Source organism: Coenobita brevimanus, chromosome 60 (assembly GCF_032717465.1).
Source record: "Coenobita brevimanus isolate Jiangsu-jjx chromosome 60, ASM3271746v2, whole genome shotgun sequence".
In the NCBI taxonomy this organism is placed as follows: Eukaryota; Metazoa; Arthropoda; class Malacostraca; order Decapoda; family Coenobitidae; genus Coenobita; species Coenobita brevimanus.
Genome location: NC_137013.1, coordinates 22,334,908 through 22,362,101, shown reverse-complemented (window position 1 = coordinate 22,362,101; position 27,194 = coordinate 22,334,908). Strand labels below are relative to the sequence as shown.

Here is a 27,194-nt window from a genome sequence, read left to right as displayed (position 1 = left end):
GCGATAGCCAGCAGGTCAGTGAGTGGCCAGCGTTCTTTTCTTACGCTTCAGGCGGATTTGTTAAAGGGAAGCTTATGGAACCATAAAAGTTGCACCATATATGGTAATTTTACTTGTAGAATCCAAATCTGGCATCAGCTGACATCATAGGTGGTGCCATCTAGCGACAACCTTATTAAAAATGCTTAATTAAGCCTATTGATGCATAAAAGTGGTCCGATATAAGGTTAATTGATATGGAGAACCCCAGTTTGCTGTCAGCTGATACCTGTGGTGGTGCCATCTAGCATCTCTGTGTTAAGGCTATTTACTTTTTACAACAAACTGTCTGGAACAAGAGCCACGCCGGAGGCCCCAGTGCAATTCTGCTTTTTTTTTTTTTTTTTTTTTTTTTTAATTCTGCTAATACCATATGAATGCTCAGCTGGACACGAGTCGCAGGTTTCTACAAGTGCCAAGCAATATTTCTTCCGGATTTGGGTATCAGTGGTGACTGCAGATTATATGTCAATTTAAAATTTTTATTGTGATTTATTTTTTAAATTAATTTATTAATTTATTGATTATATTGGACGTCTGCCAAATATATGGTGTTACGGAACAGAGAAAGATAATGTACACTTTAAGTGAGAATACTAAAAATCACTACTGTCCCGTAAAGTTCCAGGTTCAAAACAAAAGAGTTAGGTAAAATTACAAGTTAAAGTTTAATGCTCAAACTAACAATAAAACATTCAGGACTCATAAGGATAATGTAATAGCAAAAAACAGGTTAAATATATGGTTAACTGCAATAGCCTCTATTAACACGAAATTAGCAAGAGTAAATTTATCTAAGTCAGCCCTGATAAAAATGAGAATACCAGATAATACTCAGTGAATGCAAGATATATTATTACAGATACAAAATATTATTAAAAATAACTGACATAAAAACACATGAATCACGAAAACCTTACTAGGCCGACGAATTAACACTTTATGCTATACAGTACAAGGAAAAAATGTAATAACACTTATACTCAAATTACACAGCTGCTAGATGGTTGGAGACTTCCTGAGCACTCACAATAATAACAACTGTACAGGGGAGGACACAGATGTGAGCAAAATGAGGAGTAGATCTAAGTGGCAATTAATGTAGAGACTGAGCTCATTATATAGGGGCCGGCAGAGCTTGATACAACTTGTAAGAAGGACGCACAAATGAAGCCAGAGGGGACAAAGAGCTGACACTCCTGCTCTGAACAACAGAAAGAACGACTTACTCTACTATAAGGGAGGAGGGGGGGAGTGAGGTAGAACACGCTCGTGATCAAACATGCAGCATACTGTACGTTAGAATTACACAAAGGATGATGAAATCATAGGCTATGTAACACCTCCCCACAAAGAAAAAGAAATTTACAAAGGAAATTTCTTATTACTCTAAAACAATCTGTCTAAAGTCTAGATAAACAATCTGCACTAACATTTTCTTTCCCCTTGACATGTTGTATGTCTAATGAATACTCCTGAAGAAGTAGACTCCATCTTGTCAATCTCTGATTTTTATCTTTAAACTTACTAAGGAATTTCAGTGGGTTATGATCGGTATAAATGACTATGGGGTCAAAACCAGAACACAAATAAAATGAAAAATGCTGCAAACCCAAAATCAAGGCCAAAAGCTCCCTCTCAATAGTTGAGTAGTTCTTTTGAGGTGGAGTGAACTTCTTACTGTAATAAGATACAGGGTGTTCAATACCCTGATCATCCCCTTGCAGCAAAACAGCCCCAGCTCCTGTATCACTTGCATCAACAGCCATCTTAAAAGGCTTAGCAAAATTTGGAGTAGCGAGCACTGGCTGACTTAATAGGATAGCTTTAAGTTTGCTGAAAAAGGATTCACAGTTATTGGTCCAGACAAATTTAACTCCCTTTTTCAGTAGGTCTGTAAGTGGTGATACAAGAATTGAAAAGTTAAGAACAAATCTCCTGTAATAACCTACCATTCCCAAAAATCTTTGTAGCTCTTTCCTACTTTTAGGTCTGGGAAGATCACTTATAACCTGAACCTTAGCTCCTGGTGGTGCAACATGTCCATCACCAATTACGTACCCAAGGTACTGAACTTTAGCTTGACCAAACTCACACTTTGATAAATTAGCTACAAGATTAGCCTGAACCAAACGCTCAAGAAATTTACTAACATGGCATAGGTGATCTTTCCAGTTGTCACTGAAGATTAATGCATCATCAATATGAACAACATACCCTGCCAAACCCTCTGTTACAACATTCATGAGCTTCTGAAATGTGGCTGGTGCATTCTTCATACCATATGGCATTACAGAACATGCAAAAGTCTTTCCTAGTGTTACAAAACATGAGCTCTCCCTAGCACGTTCAGTCATAGGTACTTGCCAGTATCCCTTTAACAAATCAAACTTACTTATGTACCTAGCCTTTCCGATCTTGTCTATGCAATCTTCCATGCGAGGGAGAGGGTAAGTGTCTGTTTTGGTTATCCGATTAACACGTCTGTAGTCGATGCAAAGCCGCTGTGACCCACCTGGCTTAGGGACTAGAGTGACAGAACTCCACTCGCTCTGACAGGGCTCAATCATCTTGTGGTCCAACAGGTAGCCAAGCTCCTTCTGAATGAGAGGAACTTTCACTGGGTTCACACGGTAAGGAGGCAGTTTAATTGGCTTTGCGTCTCCAACATTGACATCATGCATCCACACAGTGGTTCTTCCTGGAGTGGCAAGGAACACTTGCGGGCACTCCTGCAGTAATGCCGAAAACTCCTGCCTTTCCTCGGGAGGTAGATGAGAAAGCTTAGTCTGGAGATCATTCATGATATCAGGATTCTTCCCCAAACTATCACTCAGGCTCATGCTGCATGGGAGAACTTCACTTGCAGACTTGGGTGGAACAGCTATAGTGCAGACTGGGTTATTTGCGTCCCGCCTGTGATATAAATTTAGCATGTTGATGTGACAAAGTTGCTTGTTCTTTCTACGATCTGGTGTGGCGATGACATAGTTGACATCACTGAGTTTCTTCTCCACGAAATAAGGACCACTAAACTTGGCTTGAAGAGGTTGCCCATGCACTGGTAGCAGAATCAAAACCTGATCTCCTGGCTGAAAGTGGCGTAACCTGGACTTCTTATCTTACCAAGTCTTCATCTTCTGAGCAGCTCCTAAATTCTCTCTCGCCAGCTGTAAAGCAGTGGACAGCCGTTCTTTGAACTTCATCACATACTCCAGCAGGTTGAAGTCATCTTCCTCCGACAGCCAGCATTCCTTGAGTAACTTAAGGAGTCTTCTTACTTCATGGCCAAACAGGAGTTCAAAAGGTGAGAAGCCCAGTGATTCATTTGGAGATTCTCTTGCGGCAAATACAACGAATGGAAGACCTTTGTCCCAGTCTTTCTGATGTTCCAAACAGTATTTCTTGAGCATCGATTTGAGTGTTTGATGATATCTCTCCAACACTCCTTGGGTCTGGGGATGGTAAGCTGAAGACGTGATCTGGGTGATGCCCAACTCTTTCAGAGACTGCTTGAAAACATTTGACATGAAATTACTTCCCCGGTCTGACTGTACCTCCTTGGGCAGACCAAACTTTGTGAAGAACCCCAGCATTTCCTTAACCACGTTCTTTGCTGAGATATTTCTAAGTGGAATGGCTTCAGGATAACGAGTAGCCATATCAATCAGGGTCAGCACATAAGAAAATCCTGAAGAAGTCTTAGGAAGAGGGCCCACAATATCCACCAACACACGGGTGAATGGCGCCTCAAAAGGAGGAATGGGAACTAGAGGTGCAACCTTTTCGGTCTGATTACACTTCCCCACAACTTGACAGGTGTGACAAGACTTACAATATCAGGAAACATCCCTGAAGATACCTGGCCAGTAGAAGTGTTTCAAAATGCGTGCCACAGTCTTCCTCACTCCAAGGTGTCCTGCCAAACTGGAATCATGAGCCACTCTAATGATATCCTGCCTACAAACACGAGGGATGACAACTTGATGTACAACCTCCCATTCACAGTCGGCTGATGCTGTTGGGGGTCTCCACTTCCTCATAAGTACTCCTGACTTTATATAACAAGTAGAAGCACCGGCTGACTCTTCCTCACTGCAAGCAGAGTTAGCTAGACCTTTCAACTCAGGGTCAGCAACCTGCAACTCAACCAACTCTTGACGAGACAAATTATCAACACTACGGGGTACTGCCTCATCTGGTGAGTGGTCCAAATTAGCAAGAAAAGTGTCAGCTAGGATATCATCATCATCATTATCCTCTAAGTCACCTGTAACTTTAGACTTAGCCCTAGTGACAGCACATGCAGGGAACACATCAGGGACATCACAATCCTGGGCCGCAGCCACTGGCTCACTAGACAACTGAGAAGCTGGACACACTTGACTTCCACCAATATCATTTCCAAGTAAGAAAGTTACACCTGACATTGGGAGTGTCTCAACCAACCCAACCATAACGGAACCATTAACAAAACCAGACTCTAAATTCACTCTGCACAGAGGGACAGAGAAGTAATTATTCCCTACACCTTGTAAGATTACATGTTTCATCAGAGGAATTAACATTAGAGCCTAGAACACTGGTCAGCATAAGGGATTGGCAAGCACCTGTATCACGATATATTTTAACTGACTTCCTGTCATTACTGTCCAGAGGACTGACAAAACCATCAGACAGGAAAATAGCACACGAACTCTTGACAGTGTCACCCACGTTACTGCTCAAAAGAGGAGCTCCTTCATGAGAATTTAAGTTACCCCTCAAAGCAGGTTCAGTTAACTCAGTTAAAGAATTCTGGGAACTCTCAAGGGTGGACACTAGACCAATTGATTGAATATTTAAAGACTCCTTTTTGTTCACATCACGCTGTCTCCTGAAACATTTCTCCGTAGTATGACCAAGCTTACTACAATAAGTACATTTACTTTTCTGAAATCTAGAGGTGAAGCTGGTATTTACTTCCTGAGAAACATCATCTTTATTCTCTTTCCTCTTACCTGTACTCTGAGTAGAGGCAACGTACTTACTCTCAGCTTTCCTTTTCTCTTTAGAATATCTCTTGTGAGTGAGAACATATTCATCAGCTAAAACTGCAGCATCAGACAAATTATCTATTCTTCTCTCATCAAGATATAAGCTTACATCTTTATTAATACACCTTTTGAAGTCCTCCAGCAAAATCATCTGCTTAAATTTACCAAAATCAGAATCCACATTCTTAGAATTTAACCACTGCTCTAACAGATCTTCTTTGGTTTTTGCATACTCAACATGGGATTGCTTATCTTGCTTATAAGTTGTCCTAAATTTTACTCTATAGGCTTCAGGAACAAGCTCATAGGCCTTAAGAATCAAGCTCTTAACTACATCATAATTATCAGATTGATCCTGAGGCAAAGATGCATAAGTTACTTGAGCTTTACCGGTGAGAACAGTTTGAAGGAGTACTGGCCAATACTTTTTTGGCCAATTAAAACCTGTAGCTACCCTCTCAAACAACTGAAAATACTTTGTTAAATCAGATTCATTAAAAGGAGGGACAAGTTTAACATTTTTAGCCACATCAAAATCATCAGAGCTAGATGATCCAGTTCCACCTTGTTTCATGCGATACTCATGGTCTGCCTGAATCCTAGCAAGTTCAATTTGTGCCCGAGCCTGTACCTGTGCCTCCTGAATACGAGCATTTGCCTGAAATTCAGCCTCCTTAGCACAAGCCTCCTGCAGAGCTAGCTGTAACTTAGCTATTTCAATCAGCGTTTGCTCATTTGGAGGAGTTACATTAAACAAGCTTTTATTAATCATGCCAACAATTTGATCTTTAAAATGATGAGAGTGAACTGCAATTCCCAATTGTTGAGCAACAAGCTTAAGTTCATTCTTTGTTCTGTTTTCTACATCACACACTGTTTGCACATTTGACAAAAAATCTTTGGCTTCATCAAGTGTAGTAATAGTAGACATCATGAATAAATCACAGTCACAAAATATCAAGCAATATCCTTATGATAATATCCTGAATATCCTGATAAGAGGTCGCCAAATTTATGTTACGGAACAGAGAAAGATAATGTACACTTTAAGTGAGAATACTAAAAATCACTACTGTCCCGTAAAGTTCCAGGTTCAAAACAAAAGAGTTAGGTAAAATTACAAGTTAAAGTTTAATGTTCAAACTAACAATAAAACATTCAGGACTCATAAGGATAAAGTAATGGCAAAAAACAGGTTAAATATATGGTTAACTGCAATAGCCTCTATTAACACGAAATTAGCAAGAGTAAATTTATCTAAGTCAGCCGTGATAAAATGAGAATACCAGATAATACTCAGTGAATGCAAGATATATTATTACAGATACAAAATATTATAAAAAATGACTGACATAAAAACACATGAATCACAAAAACCTTACTAGGCCGACGAATTAACACTTTATGCTATACAGTATAAGGAAAAAATGTAATAACACTTATACTCAAATTACGCAGCTGCTAGATGGTTGGAGACTTCCTGAGCACTCACAATAATAACAACTGTACAGGGGAGGACAGAGATGTGAGCAAAATGAGGAGTAGATCTAAGTGGCAATTAATGTAGAGACTGAGCTCATTATATAGGGGCCGGCAGAGCTTGATACAACTTGTAAGAAGGACGCGCAAATGAAGCCAGAGGGGACAAAGAGTTGACACTCCTGCTCTGAACAACAGAAAGAACGACTTACTCTACTATAAGGGAGGAGGGGGGGAGTGAGGTAGAACACGCTCGTGATCAAACATGCAGCATACTGTACGTTAGAATTACACAAAGGATGATGAAATCATAGGCTATGTAACAATGGGTAGTTGAGCCAAAAGCCCGATGTAATTTGTTGCCTTACGTTTAGTCTAAGGTGGGTTTTCCTCTCAAAAACATAATCGTCTGGCATAAGTTTGAAGCAAACACCAAGTTCTACTGTAAATTGCCAACGAATTTGTAAATCAAGACAGTGTTTAGTTACTGCTGCGGTGGTTTCCTCTGAAGGCGTACTAAAACACCCGACGTGAGCCACACTAAAATACATGGTTCGTAATTTTTCACGAGTTTTAAAATGTTTGACTTACAAAATCGGGTAATTACTTACAAAAATGGATTTTTTCAGTACCCTGTGGTCATATATAAACAGGCCGCCGCCACCACAAGGGTGACCGACTGATTAGTATTGTCAGAGACGAAGGTGTTGGTCCGACATTGCCAGGGTTCAGTTCCTGGTGCAGGCAGCTGGCGCCTCTCGATTCTGGTGTCTATCCACCTCTTTTGGTTTGGTACGTAAAATGATTACTAATTTAACACCAAGAGAAGGTAATTATGGTGACCTAGATAATACAGTGCCCCTGTTCCCCAGGATAGAGGGTGAATAACCCACCACAGCTAAAAGGTCTAAGTTATGATGATGAGTACCGCTGACAGGCGCCGAGTTATGGCGTCTGCCCACAACGATACCTTTGCTTACCATTAAAAAATTGAGATAAATTGTGTGTGGAGGAGTTTATAGGTGTTTGTGTGTGCGGAGTGGGTGGATGGACGGAAGGAATGAAGGAATAGGTAGAAACAAGAGAAAGAAGGAAGTAAGAAGCGGAACAATTAACTGGGGGAAGGAAGGAAGTGAGTAAAGAGAGGCAGGAAGGAAAAGGTGGATGAAGAAATGAAAGTGGTGGAAAGAAACCAGGAATGAAAGAAGACTGGAAGAGAATGGAAAAAGGAAGGAAGGAAGGAAATAGGGAAAGAAGTGAAAGATGGAAGATTGACAGAGAACAAAGAAAGTGGATGTGTGGAAGGGACGAAGAAAGAGAAGTGGAGAGGAAGGGGGAGTAGTGAAAGTTGTAGCGAGAAGTGGAGAGGAAGAGAGAGGAAAAGTGGAGAGGAGGAGAGGAAGGAGTAAAGGAGGAGAGTGGAGAGGAAGAGGGAAGATGAGTGGCGAGGAAGAGGTAGCGGTAGAGTGGAGGGTAAGAGGGGGGTAGAGTGGAGAGGTAGTGGTGGAGTGAGAGGTAAGGGGGGTGGAGTGGAGAGGTAGTGGTAGAGTGAAGGGGAAGAGGGGGGTGGAGTGGAGAGGTAGTGGTAGAGTGAGAGGTAGTGGTAGAGTGAAGGGGAAGAGGGGGGTAGAGTGGAGAGGTAGTGGTGGAGTGAGGGTTAAGGGGGGGGAGTGGAGAGGTAGTGGTGGAGTGGAAGGGAAGTGGGGGGGTAGAGTGGAGAGGTAGTGGTGGAGGGGAAGGGGGGGAGAGTGGAGAGGTAGTGGTGGAGTGGAGGGGAAGAGGGGGGGGAGAGTGGAGAGGTAGTGGTGGAGTGGAGGAGCTGAGAGAAGTGGAAAGGTGTAGGGAAGACGACTCAAACGGCTATCATTATCATCATCCTCAGCATCACTGATATCATTATCTATCCAACGCATACAATATCCTTTCATAATAAAAATAATAATAATTATAATCATCATCATCATCATCAACAGCAGCAGCACCAGCAGCATCCTCCGGACATCCTTTTCCACCCAAGGGCAGGGTTTGGAGTAGCAATGTCCAGACAGCCCAAATTTGCCCAATCCAATGGGCCACGCTTCCATTCACTCATCAGTCAAGCCCCTGGAATCCTGGCTCTATCGGATACGACAAAAACATTCACCACGTTCTGTAGCTTCACATAAACGTATCCGATTGAGTCAACCCGGACACTGCAGAATCACTGATCATGCACTTCTCCTCACAACATAGCCAGCTTGATCTCTTGTCAGTTCCTTAGCCTCACCGACTTCCAAACCTCTCTTCCTCACACACTCATCCACCATATCTCTCCACCTTCTCCTTGGCCTACCTCACCTCCTCCCTCCTTCAGATTCGCTCAGATATACCTTTTTCACCACTCTGTTGTCATCCATTCTCTCCACATGACCATACCATCTTAGTACACTCTCTTCGATTCTGGTTTCCACCGACTTCTTCACTCCGCACCTTTCACGAATCACATTATTTCGTATCCTATCCACCCTCTGTACGCCACATATATTCCTCAGGAGTCCCATCCCCACTGCTCTTACTCTTGACTTTTCATTTTCATGCCACTCCATAGTCTCACATCCAAATGTTAAAGCTGGCACTAACACTTCCTCATGTAAGCCTCGTGCAGCTGCAACACTCATGCCTCTGCTTCTTATCAAGGCCTTCACTGCACCAGCTACTTTTCTTCCATGTGTCACTCTACTTTCAACTTCTTTTGCACATTTTCCTCTCTTTTCTATCATTGTACCCAGGTATTTGAACTCTCTTACCAATTCCAGTCTCTCTCCATTCACTGTAGCATCACACTGGGAGTCACCTTCTCGCTCAGTAACCATCACTTTACTCTTTTCTACATTTACTCTCAAGGCACGCCGCTCACAGACATCAGCAAAACTCTGCAATAGCCTACCAAGTTCTTGTCCGGTACTTGCAAGCAGTACTGCATCATCAGCATACGACAAATTTGAGATATTCCATCCATCACCATCCATTACCAACGCCATCCCTCTCTCATTTACTCGTGTTTTTACTTCTCTCATCACCCCATCCATATATATATTGAACAAGAATGGGGACATCACACAACTTTGTCGCACGCCCACACCGATCGTGAACCGTTCACTTAGATGTCCATTAACTCTTACACATGCTTCGCTACCTTCATAAAAGCTCTTGACAGCACCTAGCAGCTTACCATCTACACCGTGCATGCACAAAGCTTTCCATAATCCTCTCTGTCTACTTTGTCGTATGCTTTTCCAGATCCATGAACGCCATGAACATCTTATGGTCTTTCTCACAAGCCTTCTTTGCTATCTTTCTCACTGCAAATACTTGATCCACACATCCTCTGCCACTTCTAAGCCACCCTGTTCATCACTCACTAGGACTTCTGATCTCTCTCTTACTTTCTGTATTATAATTCTTCCATATTCCTTCCCTACCACGCTCAATAAACATATGCCACGATAATTCTTGCACTCTCTTCGCTCACCTTTATTTTTGTACAGGGGTACAATCACAGCCTTTTTCCGCTCTACAGGCACAGTTTCACTCATCCATGCCTTCTTATTATAATAATAAAAATAACTAGAATTCTGAAATTGCTGAAGCAGTTTTCAAAAGACTTCACATTCTAGATGAAAATACTTTTGTTATCATTGTACACCTAATAGTAATGGACTTTTATTATGACTCAATATTTTTTTGCGGATTTTGACCTGTTACCTTGAGATCAAGGTCAAGGTCATTCATACTATGCAGTTCATGGTCACTCATGACCCATTACATTTCCACCGAGTTTCGTGAAAATCGGCCAAATACTCGTACTTTCCGATTGAGCTTTTTCAGGCATGAAGCTGCCATTTTGATTTTCCTCAGTATGTCAGAAAGTATTTGTTGGATCTCATTGTCAGTACCCAGGTGCCTTGGTATATGCTGACGACTACATACAGGAACATTTGCAAAGAAACCGATTCAGTAGGTTGCGCTGCAAAGGAGGGAAAAAAAAAAAAAAAAAAAAAAAAAAAAAAATAGAGGACGATATTGTGGCGGTAGTGGTAAGAAGAAAAAAAATGTGCCAAAAGAAGCCTGCAACTAAAATACAGCACTCCTGAAAATTTCAAGTCTATCTTGAACGGTCTTGGGATACCTCCTTCTAGATATCCTGTCACCTTCCCCTCAAAAAAAAAAAAAAAAAAAAAAAAAAAATCAACAATATCAATAAGTACTCCACAGAATGTGGAGTTCTTCTATGTGTTTATTTATCTATCTGTTGATAGATTCATTTACCCTGTAAGGGGTGGCCACAAACAAATCGCCTCTATGTTGCCCTGTCCCCTGTCATTTCACTGCCCTCCTCCCAACTCACACACCTCTCATTCATATACCTCTGCACTCCATCCTTCCATCTCATCGTTGGCCTCCTCTCCCCCCTTCCACGTCACTCACGTACACACTTATCGTTAGTCTCTCACTCTCCATTCTCTCCACATAACCAAACCACCTCAAGGGGTGGTTATTGGATTTTTTCTAAGAGTATTTAGGATTTGTAGTACAGAGTATCTCCAAAGTGAATTACATTACATCCTACAGTCATTCTATTTTATGAAGGCAGTTTGGGTGGAGTCTCCTAAGACCTCACACCACCAACTCTGTTGCCACATCACCACCGCCACACACGTGTAATTACTCCTGCTCACCTCTCTCTTCCACTTTCTCCTATTTTAAGGTAGTAACTACTTATAAATGAGTTTTAAATACTCTGTATAGATGTAATTAAAAAAAAAAACTATGGTATAGTATAAATCCGGTAAGATTTGTCAGAGTTGGTTTTGCGACGTTGTCAAGTGGAGTGACACGAGATGCCCTTGTGTGTGCGGGTCATACTCTGTCAGTCTCCCGCCATGGAAGCTTGCCCATTAAAATTCAAAAGAAGAGAAAAAATAAAGAAAATAAAAACAGAAGTAGTTAATATAAATATGAGAGAGAGAGAGAGAGAGAGAGAGAGAGAGAGAGAGAGAGAAGCACGTGTGTGGCGGCGATGTGGCAACAAAGCTAGCGGTGTGAGGTCTTAGGAGGCCCCACCCAATCTGCCTTCATAAAATAGAACGACTGTAAGTGCCATTCTAAAACTGGAATACCCAAGGGCCTTCTAGTCACACTGAAAGAGAAAGCAAAGCAAAGAATGGAAAGAGGAAAGTCAGATAAAAGACAGGACAAATACCCAATAGTACTAAACTCGGACATAGTCATGAGTCTTAGAAAAAACACTACGCCATATCATCATAAACATGGTGACATCATAAGGTAAGAAAATAATTGATATGATACGAGAGAAAAAAGAAGGCCCCCAAAATGACAATAGCATAGTATTCAAGATACCTTGTAGTGGTTGTGAAGCAGCCTACTACAGAGAAACCAGTAGGGACATAGAAACGAGGCTGAAGGAGCATAAAGGTGATGTAAGACATCATTGGATAAATAGTGCCCTGATCAACCACATAGATGAAAAATATCATCTGCCGAATTGGAGTGAAACAGAAATATTAGATAAAAAACTAACAAGGGCACAAAGAAAAGCTTTGGAGGAAATCTACATAACAAACAATTAAAATAATGATAAAAGAGTAGGTGACGTGGTGTGGTCTCACATAGCAGCGCAGATGATCATGTCAGAGAGGGAAAGGTAACGGACCAATCAGCTACCTGCAGACTAAGGATTAACCAAGAGTGTAATCCAGCAGCGGGCTGTATAAGTCAGACTGCTGCTTGGCCTAGCCAGTCGTCACTCTGCCCAACAACAGCACCAGTTTTTCTGAGCCTCTCATTACTCTCTCCCGCATTGTATACTTGTGATAGACCATTCGATAGACTGTCAGCTTGACATTCCGGTCTGCCTAGTTAGAGACCCTTGCCATAGTACGAAGCCAAACCCTGCAGGAATACCGTTAGGGTATCTCCATGAATAGGGGCCTTAGAGGCCTAGTTATAGGAGGCGGGAAGGTAGGCACGGATAGATTAGGTAGGTCCCTCATGGGACAGCGACGGGGTCTCCTGCAGCACCCTTTAGTGGGTGGGGAATTTAGGCCCCCATCACTGTATGGACGGCCGGAGTGTTTTGTTAGGTTAGAAGTAGGTTAGGATTGCTGACAGGTTTTTTTTTTTTTTTTCGTAAGTATACATGTGGCGTGTGACTGCCCTTACTGTTAAATCATGAAGGGATCCAAGATCCCAAGGCCTTCTAGGCCCTCCTGCATCCCCCAGCCCATGCTAAACGAGCCTCCACCATCACATGTCTTTGAAGGTAAACTTTAGCATCACCCATCCACCTCCAGCTCCTGCTCCTCTGCCGACGGGGAGGCTAGCACTCCTCAACCCACCGATTATCAACCACTACAAACCGCACAAGCCGCGCCAGACCCATTCCCTCACCTCAAGATCCGACTCTGCCACATGCAACACTGCCCAAACCTGCAGAAGGACGAAGTCATTCACAATAATCCATACCAAGTGGGCCAACAAGTTATGGTTGCTAGATTGCCTCTCCACTACAACTTCGGACAAAGGTTGTAGGTCCCTTCGAAATCACCCTCGTGCCGAGTTGTTAGAAGGTCGTCATTGATTTTCATTGCGAAACCAGAGTATGCCGCAACCAACATGCCCGTCGATATAATCCCACAGAAACCGACCAAACCAACACCAAAACCAAGGAAACCAAAACTCCGTCCTTCAACACCCCTCATTACGCACAGCAAGAGTCATTTAGCTATCCCACAATTCATTATCCTGTCTTCCCCACCCCACCCATGAACTTCTCTCCCCTCCCATCACCACCCAATACCGCAACAAGACAGCTATGGTCATCTCCTCAGGCCTTACCTTCATTTTCACCAACCAACCTGTTCACTGCACACTCCACTGACCAGCAACCCTCATCCTCAACTCCCCCCTGTCATCTTCCAACACACACTCATATTCACCTTCTCGACCCTTAGCCACCTAGCCACCCCATACCTTTTCACATACTCCTTCACATCTATCTCCTATCTCCAGTAAACCGGCCACAACAATCACTACAACCTTGCCCAACCTCGTATCCATCATCTCCAAGCCCTAGATCATCCACCAGCACTTCATCCGCCTCCACACACCTGTCCGACAGGAGAAGCCGCATTCCCATCTTCACCAGGTCAGGTTGCCAATCAAGGCCTCTTGACAGATATAGTCCCCCACTATCATCAAAACCTGCCACCCCACCCCTCACCTCCCTTCCAACCCCAATTGCAAATCAAACTCACCCCATAACTCAGGAAAATAATAAAAAAAGGTCACTGACAAGCAAAAATTCCACCCCCCCATCCCCATACCAGCCAACACCCATCCCACTGCCACCTTCGTGTCCATAACGGGCTACTTCAAGCCTGACCCTGGGTTAAAGGTCACAGTTCTCCTCTCAATCACCAGTGCAGCCGCAGCCATCACCACCATCTCTCACCGACCACATTCAACCAACACTGCCATGTTCGTCTGCTACGATTTCTTGGTCACCAACACTGGACGCAAGAAGAAAATCCAGGGGCCTCATCACCTACTGTGCTTATTCGGAACCTACCCCTAACCAAGCCCCCTCATCCTCGTCAGAGACCTGAAAAGGAAACTAGACGAACAATCTAGAGTCTGGTACTACACCCTGAAGGACTTTATGCCAACCATGGTCATGAACGAGTCGAAAACATTCGACCTCCTGCCACAAGGACGTGGGTTAAAAAACAGCAAGGGTAGTAAAATACTCGGAATGAGGTCACCTACCACAGACCCTGCTCCAGCTACTACCACAGAAAACCACCATCAACGAGACGGGAGACAGCCCCACCCCACCATCAAGAGAGCTACCATATGAGGGTCCGAGCAAGAGGGGCATGGAGATCATGCACATGCCACCACTAGCCTCCCTTCTCGCCCCGAGTCCTACCTCAATTGACGTTGCAGCCAGATCCCTATGTACTGCAAATGGCCAGAGCTCCTCAGTCTAGTACTGGCTCCATGCATTACTAAAGACAAAGGTCAATGCTTCTCACGACTCTGGTTTGGCTCATCGCAAACCACTGACATTAGTTCGATGCGACATCGATCCTGAACTGGCACAATCCAGTTCAGCCCCAGTGAAGCCACGATGTCCCTCCTAACCTACAACTCCAGAGAAACTTCAATGTCCCTCCTTATCCACTGAACTGGCTCGGCGCAATTCAGTTAAGGAGAAGCCACGACTTCCCTCCTCGCCATCTGAACTAGCTCAACGCAGTTCAGCTCAGGAGAAGCCACGACGTCCCTCCTCAACGTCTGAACTGCCCGATGCAATTCAGCCTCGGAGAAGTCACGACGTCTCCCGGGCCCAGCCGACTGCTGGAAGACACCCCGATCCCTGGAGTTACCTTTCTTCCTGTGCTCCCTCCATGCCCTCTAAGTCCCCTCCTCCCTACACCTGGGAAACAGATCCCGGTGACATCACTGTATAACCTTGCTGTGCCAACTTTCTCGGGTCCTTTCTAACCTCCATGTGTGCCCACTTTGGGAACAAAACACACTAACATCTGTCCCCCAGGCCCTTAGGAAGAACTAGGTGTCAAGTTTCTCACTTTTGGAACTACAGTCATAGTCTCTCCCTTTTAAACTTTTGTCATCCAGATACACTTTTAACAATACCCTACAATACAGACACAAACTCACCTCCTGGGTCTTCCCCTTTTGACGGTGTATAGACTTTGCGACGACCTACCTAGCGCACTCAAAGGAGAGGTTTTTTCAGGCAGTCCGATTGAGAGCCCATATCCCAGACTGACCACTTTCCTCACAATTTCTATGTCTCAGACTTAATGTGACAGGGTTGTACCTAGAGCGTGAGAATAATAATATATCTGTAGTATCGCCACTCTGAGTTTGTGTGCCCACAATGTACCATTAGGGTGTATCGGAAGTGTGTTTTGTGTGTTCCTCTGTGTTTAGAAGAATCCAAGGAAACAAGATTCGCGCCAGGATAACATTTAGTAATTTCGGAGGTAACCCAGTTAATTTCTGTGCTCTTTTTAGTTCACTATTTCATATATAGGTAGATATATAGATAGATACAGATAGATTGACAGATATAGATAGATAGATAGATAGACAGATAGATAGATAGATAGATTGACAGATATAGATGTATGGATAGATAGATATAGATACAGATAGGTAGATAGATAGATGATAGATATAGAGATAGATAGAGAGATAGAAAGATGCATATATCTATATGTATCTATGTCTACCTTTATGTATATAGATAGGTAGACAGATAGCGAGAGAGATAGATGTATGTATGTATATATCTATATATATCCATAACTATGTCCATATCTGTATCTGTCTGTCTATTTACCAATCTATCTATCTATCTGTCTATATCTGTATCTGTATGTCTATATCTATCCATGAATCTCTCTCTCTCTCTCTCTCTCTCTCTCTCTAGATATCATGCAAGTAGCACGTGTTACTTTTAATACGCTTTCCAGCAATGTGTGTAGAGTCGCTGTTGCTTATATCGTCTTTGAAGTTGCACAGGTTTGGTAATAAATTTTTCATTTTTTTTTTTTTAGAACTGATTTCGAATTTTGAGAAAACTCTCTTTAATAATACCTGTTACTTCCTTATAAGCTTTCCAGCAATGCGCATTGATCGTCTTTCGTTCTAATTCCCCATAAAAACAGTTCACACTTTAAACGCTGAACTTGGTGCTGTTTGGCTTTATTCTGCAATATTATGGCGACAGCTTTTCTTTTTCTTCCCTTTTTATAAGACAGTCTTAAGTAACGTATATTACTTTTTTTTTCAAGCTTTCGAACTATGTCGATTACATCGCCTCCCAAATAAGAGTTTTGATGCTGTGCTCTGCCACTCTATATATCGGAGTTGTAGGTGGTTCGGTAGATCTAAAAAGAGATAAATAGTGGGAAGAACACCATATCAATGATTACGTCAGTAAGACAGTGTATTACTGTAATATGAAGTCACTGTACTACCCTAGCCTCAAAGAGTTGATATATTTTAGAAGAAATGTCCTGAATACCATATCTGAAGTAGTTCAAGACACGCATGACTAAAATGAGATTCATTAATGCTTAAAGGCATTATGGCATTGGCTGAATAAATTCATGCCTCTGTACTATAGTCTATTTGAATGACCTGTGCACCTGAGATGTATACGGCAAGTAGGGTGTGTTTGATACGCGGCTGTTGATTGGCCGCCGATGATGTCATTGAAGTAAATGCCGGCATGTATTGTTGTGCAACATGCGGACGTACGTGTACTCCGTGAGTGGATATTATAGCACAAGGGGACGTAGGTGTACACAGTGCGTGGATGTAGTCCAACATGCGGACGTGGATGTACACCGTGGGTGGATAACTTATTTCAAACGTCACTCATCGTTTTATGGAACTTTATAATCACCTTTAATTCTCTTTGATAAAAATAATCTTTTAAAGCTAATTTTGATCTCTTTAGCTTCAGAAATTATTCCATATATAATCGGGCAGCTTGTATTGAAGGCCGTTAAAAAATATAAATATATATGTGTTAAAATCAGAGGAGGTGTAGATATAAATTATAGGCGGCCAATCAGCAGCCGCGATTCAAACGCACCTTACTTGGCTCAAGCATCGCAGCTGTACAGGTCAATCAAATAGACTATAGCATCCTTTTATATATATATATAGATAGATAGATAGATATAGACAGATATACATAGATACAGATAGATAGATAGATAGACTTAGATAGATAGATAGATACAGATACAGAAACATTATGCACTGTCTTTGCACGAATTAGTCCAAGACATGACCTCTTAATGTTTCTTGTTTGATGAAAACAGCGTGTTGTTTTGTCATAGTATGGTATTTTGACAATATAATGGACTTTATAAAATGCTTCATTAAAATTTTTCAGTACAGTATCTACCTAAATACCGTTCTCATTACTAACAGAGGATTCTTTACATCTTTAAAATAATGCATATCGATAATACAAAAAAAAAAAATTCACTTCAACTATCATTTCTCATCTAATCTAGACAATATTTTCAAAGTAATTCTCATTTTTTCGCCTGAACTCGAAGAGGAGTGTCCTCAGGTGTGCACCGAGGAGTACGACCCCGTGTGTGACAACAACGGCCAGACCTACAGCAACATCTGCTACCTGCGTATTGCTCAGTGCCGCAACCCATGCATCAGACTCGCCCACCTCGGAGAGTGTGACGGTAAGGGCATTTTCTCATTTTTTTTTTTATCGGATTGTTTTTGACCTGTGAATTCTGGTGACACCTGGTAGTTGCTGATGAAAAAATATGTCAATAATAGGGAGGTATAAGTAGCATACAAGATAATATAAACGTTCCATAAACAATGTGTGCTGTCACAGAAAGGCAGCACGAAATCTCCCACGACAATACTGGCAGTGAGGAGGCAGCCTAAGGGTAAGGATATGGATAGTATACTGCGTGGTATTGTAGAATTCATAATATATCTTCCTCACAGTAAACCTTAAACCTTAATATCGCTTTGTACGTTATTGATGGATATGGCCATATAAAGAGCAGACAGGAGCATGGCAAGGTGTGTTATAGAAAATAAATCACTAAGGTAAAGTTGCTACAAAACTTCGAACGTTACACAGAATTCGGCTGCCAGCAGCAATATGCTGTATTCACCTAAGTCTACTAATACCAAGTCGGATCACTTCCATCTAAAACGGGTCCAAGCTGGCGCAGGGGGCGGAGCATCAGAGTGACGTCAGCTTGCACGAAACCCAAGTTCAGTTGACGCCTGACCGCGGTGGTGAGTGAGTGTATGCTGCACTCTCCAGATCATGACACATTTTCAGTCCGAAGTGAGGGAAGGGACTGAGAAGCGTGAGGGAAGGTATGGGGGTGTGAGGGAAGGTGTAGGGGTGTGAGGGAATCTACTGCTATGTTATACAGTTAAACGAGTCCGTACAACTTCCCCTTCTTCGTTTTCCCTTATTATAAATGTTTAATTTGAGTGTGTCCTTTTATACATTGTCTGTTACTTGAGCCGACTGATGTCACACACAAGCCACGTCTCCCTGCGCTCTGAGGGAAAGTGAACCGACTTGGTATTAGTAGACTTAGGTATTCACTTCATCCCCCATCTCCATATAATGGACGTCACAACAATGTAAACAAAGAACGGAAGAGAGTTGTTGGAATAAGCATGTTTTTTTTTTTTTTTTTTTTTCATAGAGACTGGTGCTGGATAGCGTGCCTTCATGCAGTGGTACAGATATAGGCGAACAGGTGTGCTGCCCAGTTATGCACAAGTCCCACAGTTCCTTACCAATACCCCCAAAAGTTAATGGTGGGCTGCTGCATAATGGTAACCAGCCTACAGTTCACCTGGTTAATGTTTCAGGAGAACTGGGGCTGCGCCATTTACAATGTAGCATCTCCGTAGTGTCATGGCATCAGAGCAGAGACTGGTTTCCTTTCCTATTTATGTGACTTTATAAGGCGGTAAAGTGCAGTGATAAGGCTGCAGGAGGAGGAAAAGAGGATGGATTATAGGAGAGAGATGGAGGCGAGACTGGGTAGATATGAAATGTAGCAGATAGCGGAGGTGGAAGTGTGAGAAATATGTGTGCAGCACCGAGGTGGTGTGTTGTGTTAGAAGAGGTAAGGGATGAAAGCAACAGTGTGATGGAAAGAGTGGGAGAAACATCTGTGCAGCACTGACGTGGTGTATGGGGTTAGGAGAGGTAAAAGGTAAAAACAAGTGTGGTGGAGTGAGGAGGTGAAACGAACTGTGAAAGGAACGAAGGAAATTTTTACAGACTTCATAGAAAGTAGATGAAAATCAATGTGGATGTGTGGAAGCAGAAGCTAAAAACTGTATGTCGGGAAGAGAAAAGATTAGTTGACAAGATGAAAGAGCCTGAAAGATAAAAATTGAAGAATGTTTGTGAAGAGAAAGAAAACGATCAGAGGGTGAGAGTATTATTTTAATAGGGCTCCTAAGAATATACAACGATTATAGTGGGGATGGCAATGCTCCTAAAACCATATAAACAGTATCGAGGCAGTAAAAAAACATGTAACTGCATCCCTACACCATTTTTTTTTTTTTGGCACAATTTTTTGTATTGCATGGTTTGTTAATAAATAAACTTGTTATGCAGTGTATTCTAAATCCCGACTTCTCGGGCACAGATACGGTGCAGATACGGTTCTTTATTCCCGACCGAATCAGTCACAGACAAGGAAGGAAAGTCCAAACACCACTGGTCAAAAGGCACACTTATATATTACCAATAGACACTTCCACACACATTCTATGAGCAAAACTTGTGGAATATAAAATAACCCAAAATAGCTCTTACAATAATTCCCTTCCACCTAGTTCAGCAAGTTTGACCTTTGCACAATATTATACCTTTCCTGATACAGAGTAATTCCCACACAGTGTCACAGATAAGTTTTACAGGTACATCAGATGCATTAGGTTTCGAGTATATAGCAAGTACAGTCCAGTATATCTCAATATATCAGATGCGTAACATAGACAGCAGTGTATACTTGAGTCATTAGGTATAGACGATTGCACAACATAGACAGGTTCCTATGCTAGATATATGCATTTGTGTGACATGGACGATACCCTAGCTATCCTTATGCTACGTGGGCGTTACGTAGGATTAGGGGATACAGCACTTAGGGTCTATCCATGCGGGAGGGCTCGGGGGGGAGAGGAGAGGGGAGGGACGATAATATCGGGCCTGTGGCAAGGCGGATTATTCGTGACTGAGGGTTTGGGGCTTGGGACTGTGGGGCAGGACTAGGGGGGGGGTTGCACTGGCGTAATCGGTCCGTGTGTAAAACTGGGGGGGGGGGTTCACATTCGGGGCCAACCCATGGGTGGGCGCCACACACTCCGTGCATAGGGTTATGAGTATAAGAGTCTACAATGGTACACAAGGGGGGAGGGGTGACATTGGGTAAACACAGGGGGGGGTGCACTGAAGTGGGGAGGGACAGTGGCTAGTCAACGGGGGTAGGGCTCACAAACACACTGGCGGAATGGAGGGCATGGGTCACGGGTGGCAGGAGAGCCTACGCCGGGAACCTTAGGTGGTGGCCAGGCCTGGGGGATGGGCCATCCGGAGTGTAGTACAGGGGTAGGTCGTCCCAGCAATAGCCACAGCTCCGGCGGAGTCTGCACACCACAGGGGCTGGGACTTCTGTCCCGATGATGTTGGGAGGAAGAGGCCTGGTGAGCGCTCTCGGCCTAAGCCGCAGCTCCGGCAGAGTCTGTCCTCCTTTTGTCGGGGTTGTGGCAACACTGGGGGACGACCAGCGGCCTGTCCCGAGTGGTACCTCCGGTGGAGTGTACTCCAGGGCCCACCTCCCTCCTGGGGAGTACTGGCGAAGGTCGTCTGGTGGATGTGCCGACGTGCTGGCTCCCAAAGGTGAGTGGCAAAGGATGAAGGACCAGCGGTCTCTCCACCCACAGTGTACCCGGTGGGTGCTACTGTGTCGATGCTCCCTTGGGGGATGGCAACTCTTGAGGCTCTTCCTGAGTCCTCTATTAAATAGGGGGGGCCGATCCAGGGGACTCGGCATCCGAGGGTTTGCTCTGGATCTTGCCACTGCAACTCCCACCCTGATTCTGGCAAGTGTTCCCTCCACTGGAGTGTAGTGTACCTTTCCTATACACTGCCGGATGGTCTGGCTGCGGGGAAGAGGGGCGTCGGGTCACAGGGGAGATACGTTGTTCTTGCCTGGATGGTGTGTCAGGTAAGCCAGCCTCTCTGTCATCTCCTTGTGGGGTAGGTGTCACCCCCTCATACTCTACTCCTGGGGTGGTGGTGTCAGGTTTACTGCCATTGCGGGAGTAAAAGTCACGTCCCCGTGACTGGATTTGGAAAGAGTCCACGGTGGCAGTGCGGTGTGAGAGTGTGAGGTGGTGAAGGAAGTTATTCCAGTGGGTGGTCTGCTGGTTGGGTTGGTGATATGGGGAGTAAATGACGGTGAGGGATGAAGGTTCAGGTGTCTGCCACAGGAGGCAGAAGAGCTGGGTGGTGCCCTGGATGTGGCACCTGCGCCGTTGGTGTGGGGTCCAGATCACGTATGCGATTTTCATCTCTGGTGGTAGTGACGGGTGCTGGATGAAGTCTGGCTGGAGACTGGAGAGGGAGGACGCTGTCATGCTTTTATGAGGGCATCTCGGGCTAATCGGCTTAGTAGGGCAGGCAATTGGGATATTCCCTTGGGAGTGGCATGATTTGGGGATGAGGGGGGCGGTATTAGGGGTAGGGGTGGATGGTGGGGAGGGCATGTGGGTGTAGCTTATAGGCGGCCGGATCTAGTGCAGGTAGTGGTGAGGATGGGTGTAGGTGGGGAGGGGGTTGGGGGGAGGACGTGCGGGCAGTGTGGAGGGTTGAGGTGGTGTAGAAGGTGGCTGTGGTGATGAGGGGTGTTGAGGTGAGGCGTGGGCGTGGGTGGTGTGGGTGGGTGTGGAGATGAGGTTTGGAGGGTGGTGGGTGGCAGTGGTTGGAGGGCACAAGGATGGTGGAGATGTGACGGGAGGGGCACAAGATGGTGTGGGGTCTGAGGGGGTGTGTGGGGTGGGGATGGAACGTGGGGAGGAGGAGGATGTTGGAGGGCCAGGTGTGAGCGAAGGGGGGGTAGTGGCCAGAGTGAGGGTGGTGGACGTGGTGAGAGTGTTAGTGGAGAAGGAAGGGGAAAGGTAGCAGGTGTAGGAATTTTCCAGCGCTGGAGGGGAGATGGGAGGCAAGGCTGGCGGGCTGTGTGGCTGAGAGGGTGGTGCATTTGGTGCTGGGGAGCAACACACGTGTTGGTTCCTGTAGGTGCGGGTGGTGTGGTGGTAATTGATAGAGACTTGGTAGGGGTTGGGGACACTTACTATTTCGTAGGGGCCGGTATAGCGGGGGGCATGCTTGTGTGGGATGGATAGGGTGGTGGCCATGATGAAATCGCCTGGTTTGTCAGAGCTGGTGGGTACAGCATCGGGGGCTAGATCCTGTGTGGCTTGCAGGTGTTGAAATTTTTGTTTGAGATGATGCAGGGGGTCGGATGAGATGGGGTTTGCAGGAGCTTGCAGGTGATGCCGGAGGGGTAGCAGCAGGGGTGCTTCGCCAAATACCCGCTCGTGTGGTGTGATGCCGTCCTCACAGGGGCAGGTGTTCATGCCCCATTGTATTATCTTGACGTGTGCTGGCCAATCGTCACTTTGTGTTGCCTGGATCCTGGTCCGCACCTGGTTGAGCAGAGTGCAGTGGCTGCGCTCACAGATGCTGTTTCCTTGTGGCCAACATGGGGAGACATGGGAAATATTATATCCAAAGAGAGTGGAAAGTTCTGTCCAGATTTTGCCTGTAAATTCGGGTGCATTATCGGAGTGGAGGACCTGGGGAATGCCGAAATATGGGAACACATGACGAGTCAGGGCATCAGAGACGGTGAGGGCCTGGTGTTCTTTTGCCGGACGCGCTATCAGAAACTTACGTATGTGTCCACGAACGTAATTATGTATCGGTAGCCTCATTTAGGTGGGAGAGGGCCGACGACATCAACGGATAGCAGCTGCCACGGTTTGTTGGCTACAAGGTGACCCGAGGGGCCTGGCATGCAGGTGGCGTCTTTCTCCAGGGCGCACCCCCGATAGGCTTGCACGACTTGTTGCATGAGTTTGGAGGGGTGTGGGGACCAGGTGTTGTTAAAGATCTGGAGTAATTTCTTCGCACCGAGGTGTATCCAGTTATCAGCGTGTAGGTGGGTGAGGGTGTCTAGGGCGGAGTCAGGGTTGAGAGCGATGTGGCTGGAGAGGGTGTATAAGAGGTCGCGATGCCACTGCAACTTAGAAAAGAGATGGGCTGGCATCCAATCGGGGTGATACCGGGCCTGCCAGCGCTGCATGAGGGTGGGTACAGCCTGGATGGCATTCACAGGGAGTCTGGAGAGGGCGTCAGCATTCGTGTGGAGTTTGCTGGGTCGGTATGCTATATCAAAGTTGAATTCTTCTAAGGTCTCCCTCCAGCGGATCATCTGCACATTCTTGGTGTCAGATTGCCATAGCCATTGGAGGGACTGGTGATCCGTGATAATTGTAACGTGAGTTCCCGCCAGGTAAACGCAGAAGTACTTGAGTGCCCAAATGATGCTGAGGCACTCCCGTTTCGTGGCCATGTAGTTGTGTTCTGCCTGGTTCAGGGTGCAGCTGGCCCAGGTGATGATATGTTCCTTGTCATCTTGTACCTGAACTAGAACAGGACCGATAGCCACCAGCGAGGCGTGAGCATACAGGCGGAAGGGGATACTGTAATCGGGGAATGCCACTACAGAGGCTGTGATTAGCTTGTCTTTGAGAGTCCAGAAGGCTTGGAGGCGATGATCTGTCCATGTGAAAGGCTCCTCCTTTTTGGTGAGGTCGTGCAGTGGTTTAGCGATGGTCGTGAATCCTTTCACAAAGTGCCGGTAGTAGGAGGCGAGGCCTATGAATATGCAGATCTCATGTATGTTCCGGGGTAGGGGGAGTTCATCCATGGCCCTGAGTTTCTTGGGGTCGGGAGCAATGCCTTCTCTAGATATGACATGCCCCAGGAAGGACTCCAATCTTTGAGCCAAGATGCACTTAGATGGACGGAGTTTGAGTCCAGCTTGGTGTACCCTGGAGAGGACCTGGCGTAGGTGGTGGAGGTGGTCAGTCCATGTCCTGCTAAAGATGATGATGTCGTCAAGGTAAGCAAGGCAGATCTCCCAAGTGAGGCCACTGAGTACAGACCCCATCAGGTGGGAAAAGAGCCACGGGGGTGTTGCAGAGGCCGAAGGGGAGCACATTAAATTCGTAGTGCTTCCCATTGCTGGTGGAGAAGGCAGTCTTTCCTCAGTCCTTGGGATGGACGGGGACCTGCCAGTATCCTGACTGTAGGTCCAGGGTGGAGAACTAAGATGCCCTGTATGGGAAGTCCAGGGAGTCATTGATTCTTGGTAGGTGGGTGGCATCCTTGGTGGTGACATTGTTAGGGCAACGGTAGTCCACACAAAACCACAGCGTCCCGTGTTTCTTCTTGGCGAGGACAATAGGGGAGGACCACGGGCTGGTTGATGGTGATATAACGCCGGCATTTAACACATCCTGGACGTGTCAGTCTTATTCTGCCCATTGCGTGAGGTTTTTATGGCATGCAGGCTGCTGGATAGGGGGCCCATCGTGTGTATTTTGTGGGACAGTAGGGTGGTGTGGCCGATGTCTGTGGGTCCCGACAAGAGGATGTCCCGAAAGTCCAGGAGGATGTGTCTCAGATTGTTCGTTTGTTGGGGGGAGAGGTGGTTGGGAAGTGGGGGCAAAGCCGGGGAATTGGGGGGGAGGGGCTGTGCAGGGCTCGACTTCTTTCATCTCACCCACTGATGTCAGGACCCCATATTATAATAATACAACTCATAGATAGATAGAAGCACCAAGCCAGGATGTGAGATAGGTATTGTATCAGTGAGAATTAAGCAAAAGGAAATTAGCTTGCACCTCTTAATGTGAAGGAATGCTGGTCCCGCACTGGAAGCTGTACATACACATAGATATACAGTGTTCTAGATGTTTCCATGACAGTATAGTACACGTGACACGATCCCTGCTAAACGGGAATGTAGTAATCAGAGCTCAGAAAGGGGCAAGCCACACAACCAGTAGGTAGTGAAGAGATCTAATGAAAAGGGGGCTGGTGATCGTAGCAAAAGGTTGGCAGAGAGAGATAGAGCGAGACAGGGAGGTAGCTATCAGGAGGTCTACTTTATATTTCACTCGTGTGTGAGAGACTTTGTTAATATTTTCAAGACAAATATAAATAGTCCCATACTAATCTTTACCTCTCCTGTCATTGCATGACAAAGGGAAGGAAGATTATCTACTTACATAACTACTCACATCTAACAACCGCTTGTCCACGAGTCTGATATATGTATAACTGATCTACAAAACACACTACAAGAAGCTACAAAGTTTCAACAATACTACTAGGCCCTTAGGGAGGGTAAGGGGTGAGGTGGACAAATTATCCACGCTGACTGAGGCAATGTGGGGAGGGAGGAAGGTGGGGGACAGGAGGCATGAGGCAGTGGCCTGCCTGGGAAGTCAGGGAGAATACTACGTGGATGCCGGCGGGTCGGTGCAAGGAGAGCCAGGCCTCAGGGTGGGGGGGGGGGATGGTGACGGTGGAGGAAAGGGTAGCGGGGAAGGTGGGTGGTGAGGCAGGAGGAGTGGGGGTGGGCTTGGGTGGGGAAAGGTGAGGGAGAAGGGGGGGCAGGGGTGTCCGGTGAGGGTGGCGGTGGCACGTGCAGAGAGTTTGTGGGAGCAGATCTGGTGGCTTGTCAAAGTGCAACCGCCTTCTGTGGCAATCGATGTTGGCCCGGAGTTTCTGTAGCAGATCCAACACCAAGTAACTGTCATAGGAGCAATATAATGAACTGATGTTGGGCGGTTCCTTTCTGATGTGTCTGGACATGGAGGTTGCATGTCTCCCCACGGATAGGCAGAGGGCCGTCCTCCGCGGCTACGAGGTGGGCCGAGGTGGGGAGGAGAGGGCCGAAAGCTCTGGCATGATGGGAGTAGAAATGATGGTATAAGCAAGACCTGGCTGCTCCCATATCAAGCAGCAGTCGAGCTTTCACTTTATTCAGCCTGACCTTAATGTAGACTGGGGGTCGATATTTGTGTGAGGTAGCCCCCGCCACCGTGGGGAGTTGGGGAGTGGTCCTAAAAATCCAGTTGGGATGAGTTGCCCTCCCCTTACCGCCTATGTCAGCCCCTTCAGCGTCGGGGGCATCGATGGGAGGGGATGATTCATCCGGTGGGTCGTCCTCAATGGCCAACTCCTTGCAGTGCCCCTGGTTTGCAGCTCTTTGCCTGGCAGCTTTCAACTGCTCCCGGATGTCATGTATGGGGCAGTGGTGACTGCATCCGGTGAACTTCCAGGGGTTGATGGAGATGAGATTGGACGTCTCCCTGAGAGTGGGTTGCTTTTAGGTGGGGATGGCTCCTGGCAGGGCTGGAGGTTCTGGGGGCGGCGGGTTTGGGGGGGGCGTCCGAGGCTTTGAGAGGGGTTGTTTGCGGGTGAGGATTCTGCTTACTGCCCCTATTTGTTGGGGGGTGGTGCGGGCAGCGAGGAGGCGCTGGGGAGTGGTGCGGGCAGCAAGTAGGCACCTCACCAACTAGAAATCACTGACAATATCCCCAGTCGGGTCGTATAAGGTAAAGTGTTCCCCGACGATGCTGGGGAGTATTGTTAGCAGGGTACTGAATACATGTTGGTCCCGGGTTTGTATATCTGCCTCCAGGTAGGCGGTGATGAGAAGACGTTGTGTTTGAGGGTGTCGTCTAGGTTCCCATTGTATGTGAGTGCGTCCAGCTGGGAGATGGCGACGACTCTCCCTAGCAAAGGGGTGACGGATTGGGTCACGATTTGTTGAAACTGTTCCCATTTCAACTCAGGGACTATTTTGGTGGCTATACTTGAAACAATTTTTCCGAGGTGGGGGAGTGTGATGGCTATCTTCTCTC

The 27,194-nt window shown here is 45.6% G+C and overlaps 1 protein-coding gene across 1 annotated transcript in view; it reads left to right on the top strand.

Annotated features, from left to right (window-relative positions):
- Positions 1–27,194, top strand: part of LOC145403316 (ovomucoid-like) — a 634,133-nt gene that overhangs the window by 543,369 nt on the left and 63,570 nt on the right. Inside the window, exon 6 of the mRNA XM_080275112.1 lies at positions 17,726–17,866. Within this exon, the coding sequence (XP_080131238.1) occupies positions 17,726–17,866 (141 nt within the window). The remainder of the gene's footprint in view (positions 1–17,725; positions 17,867–27,194) is intronic.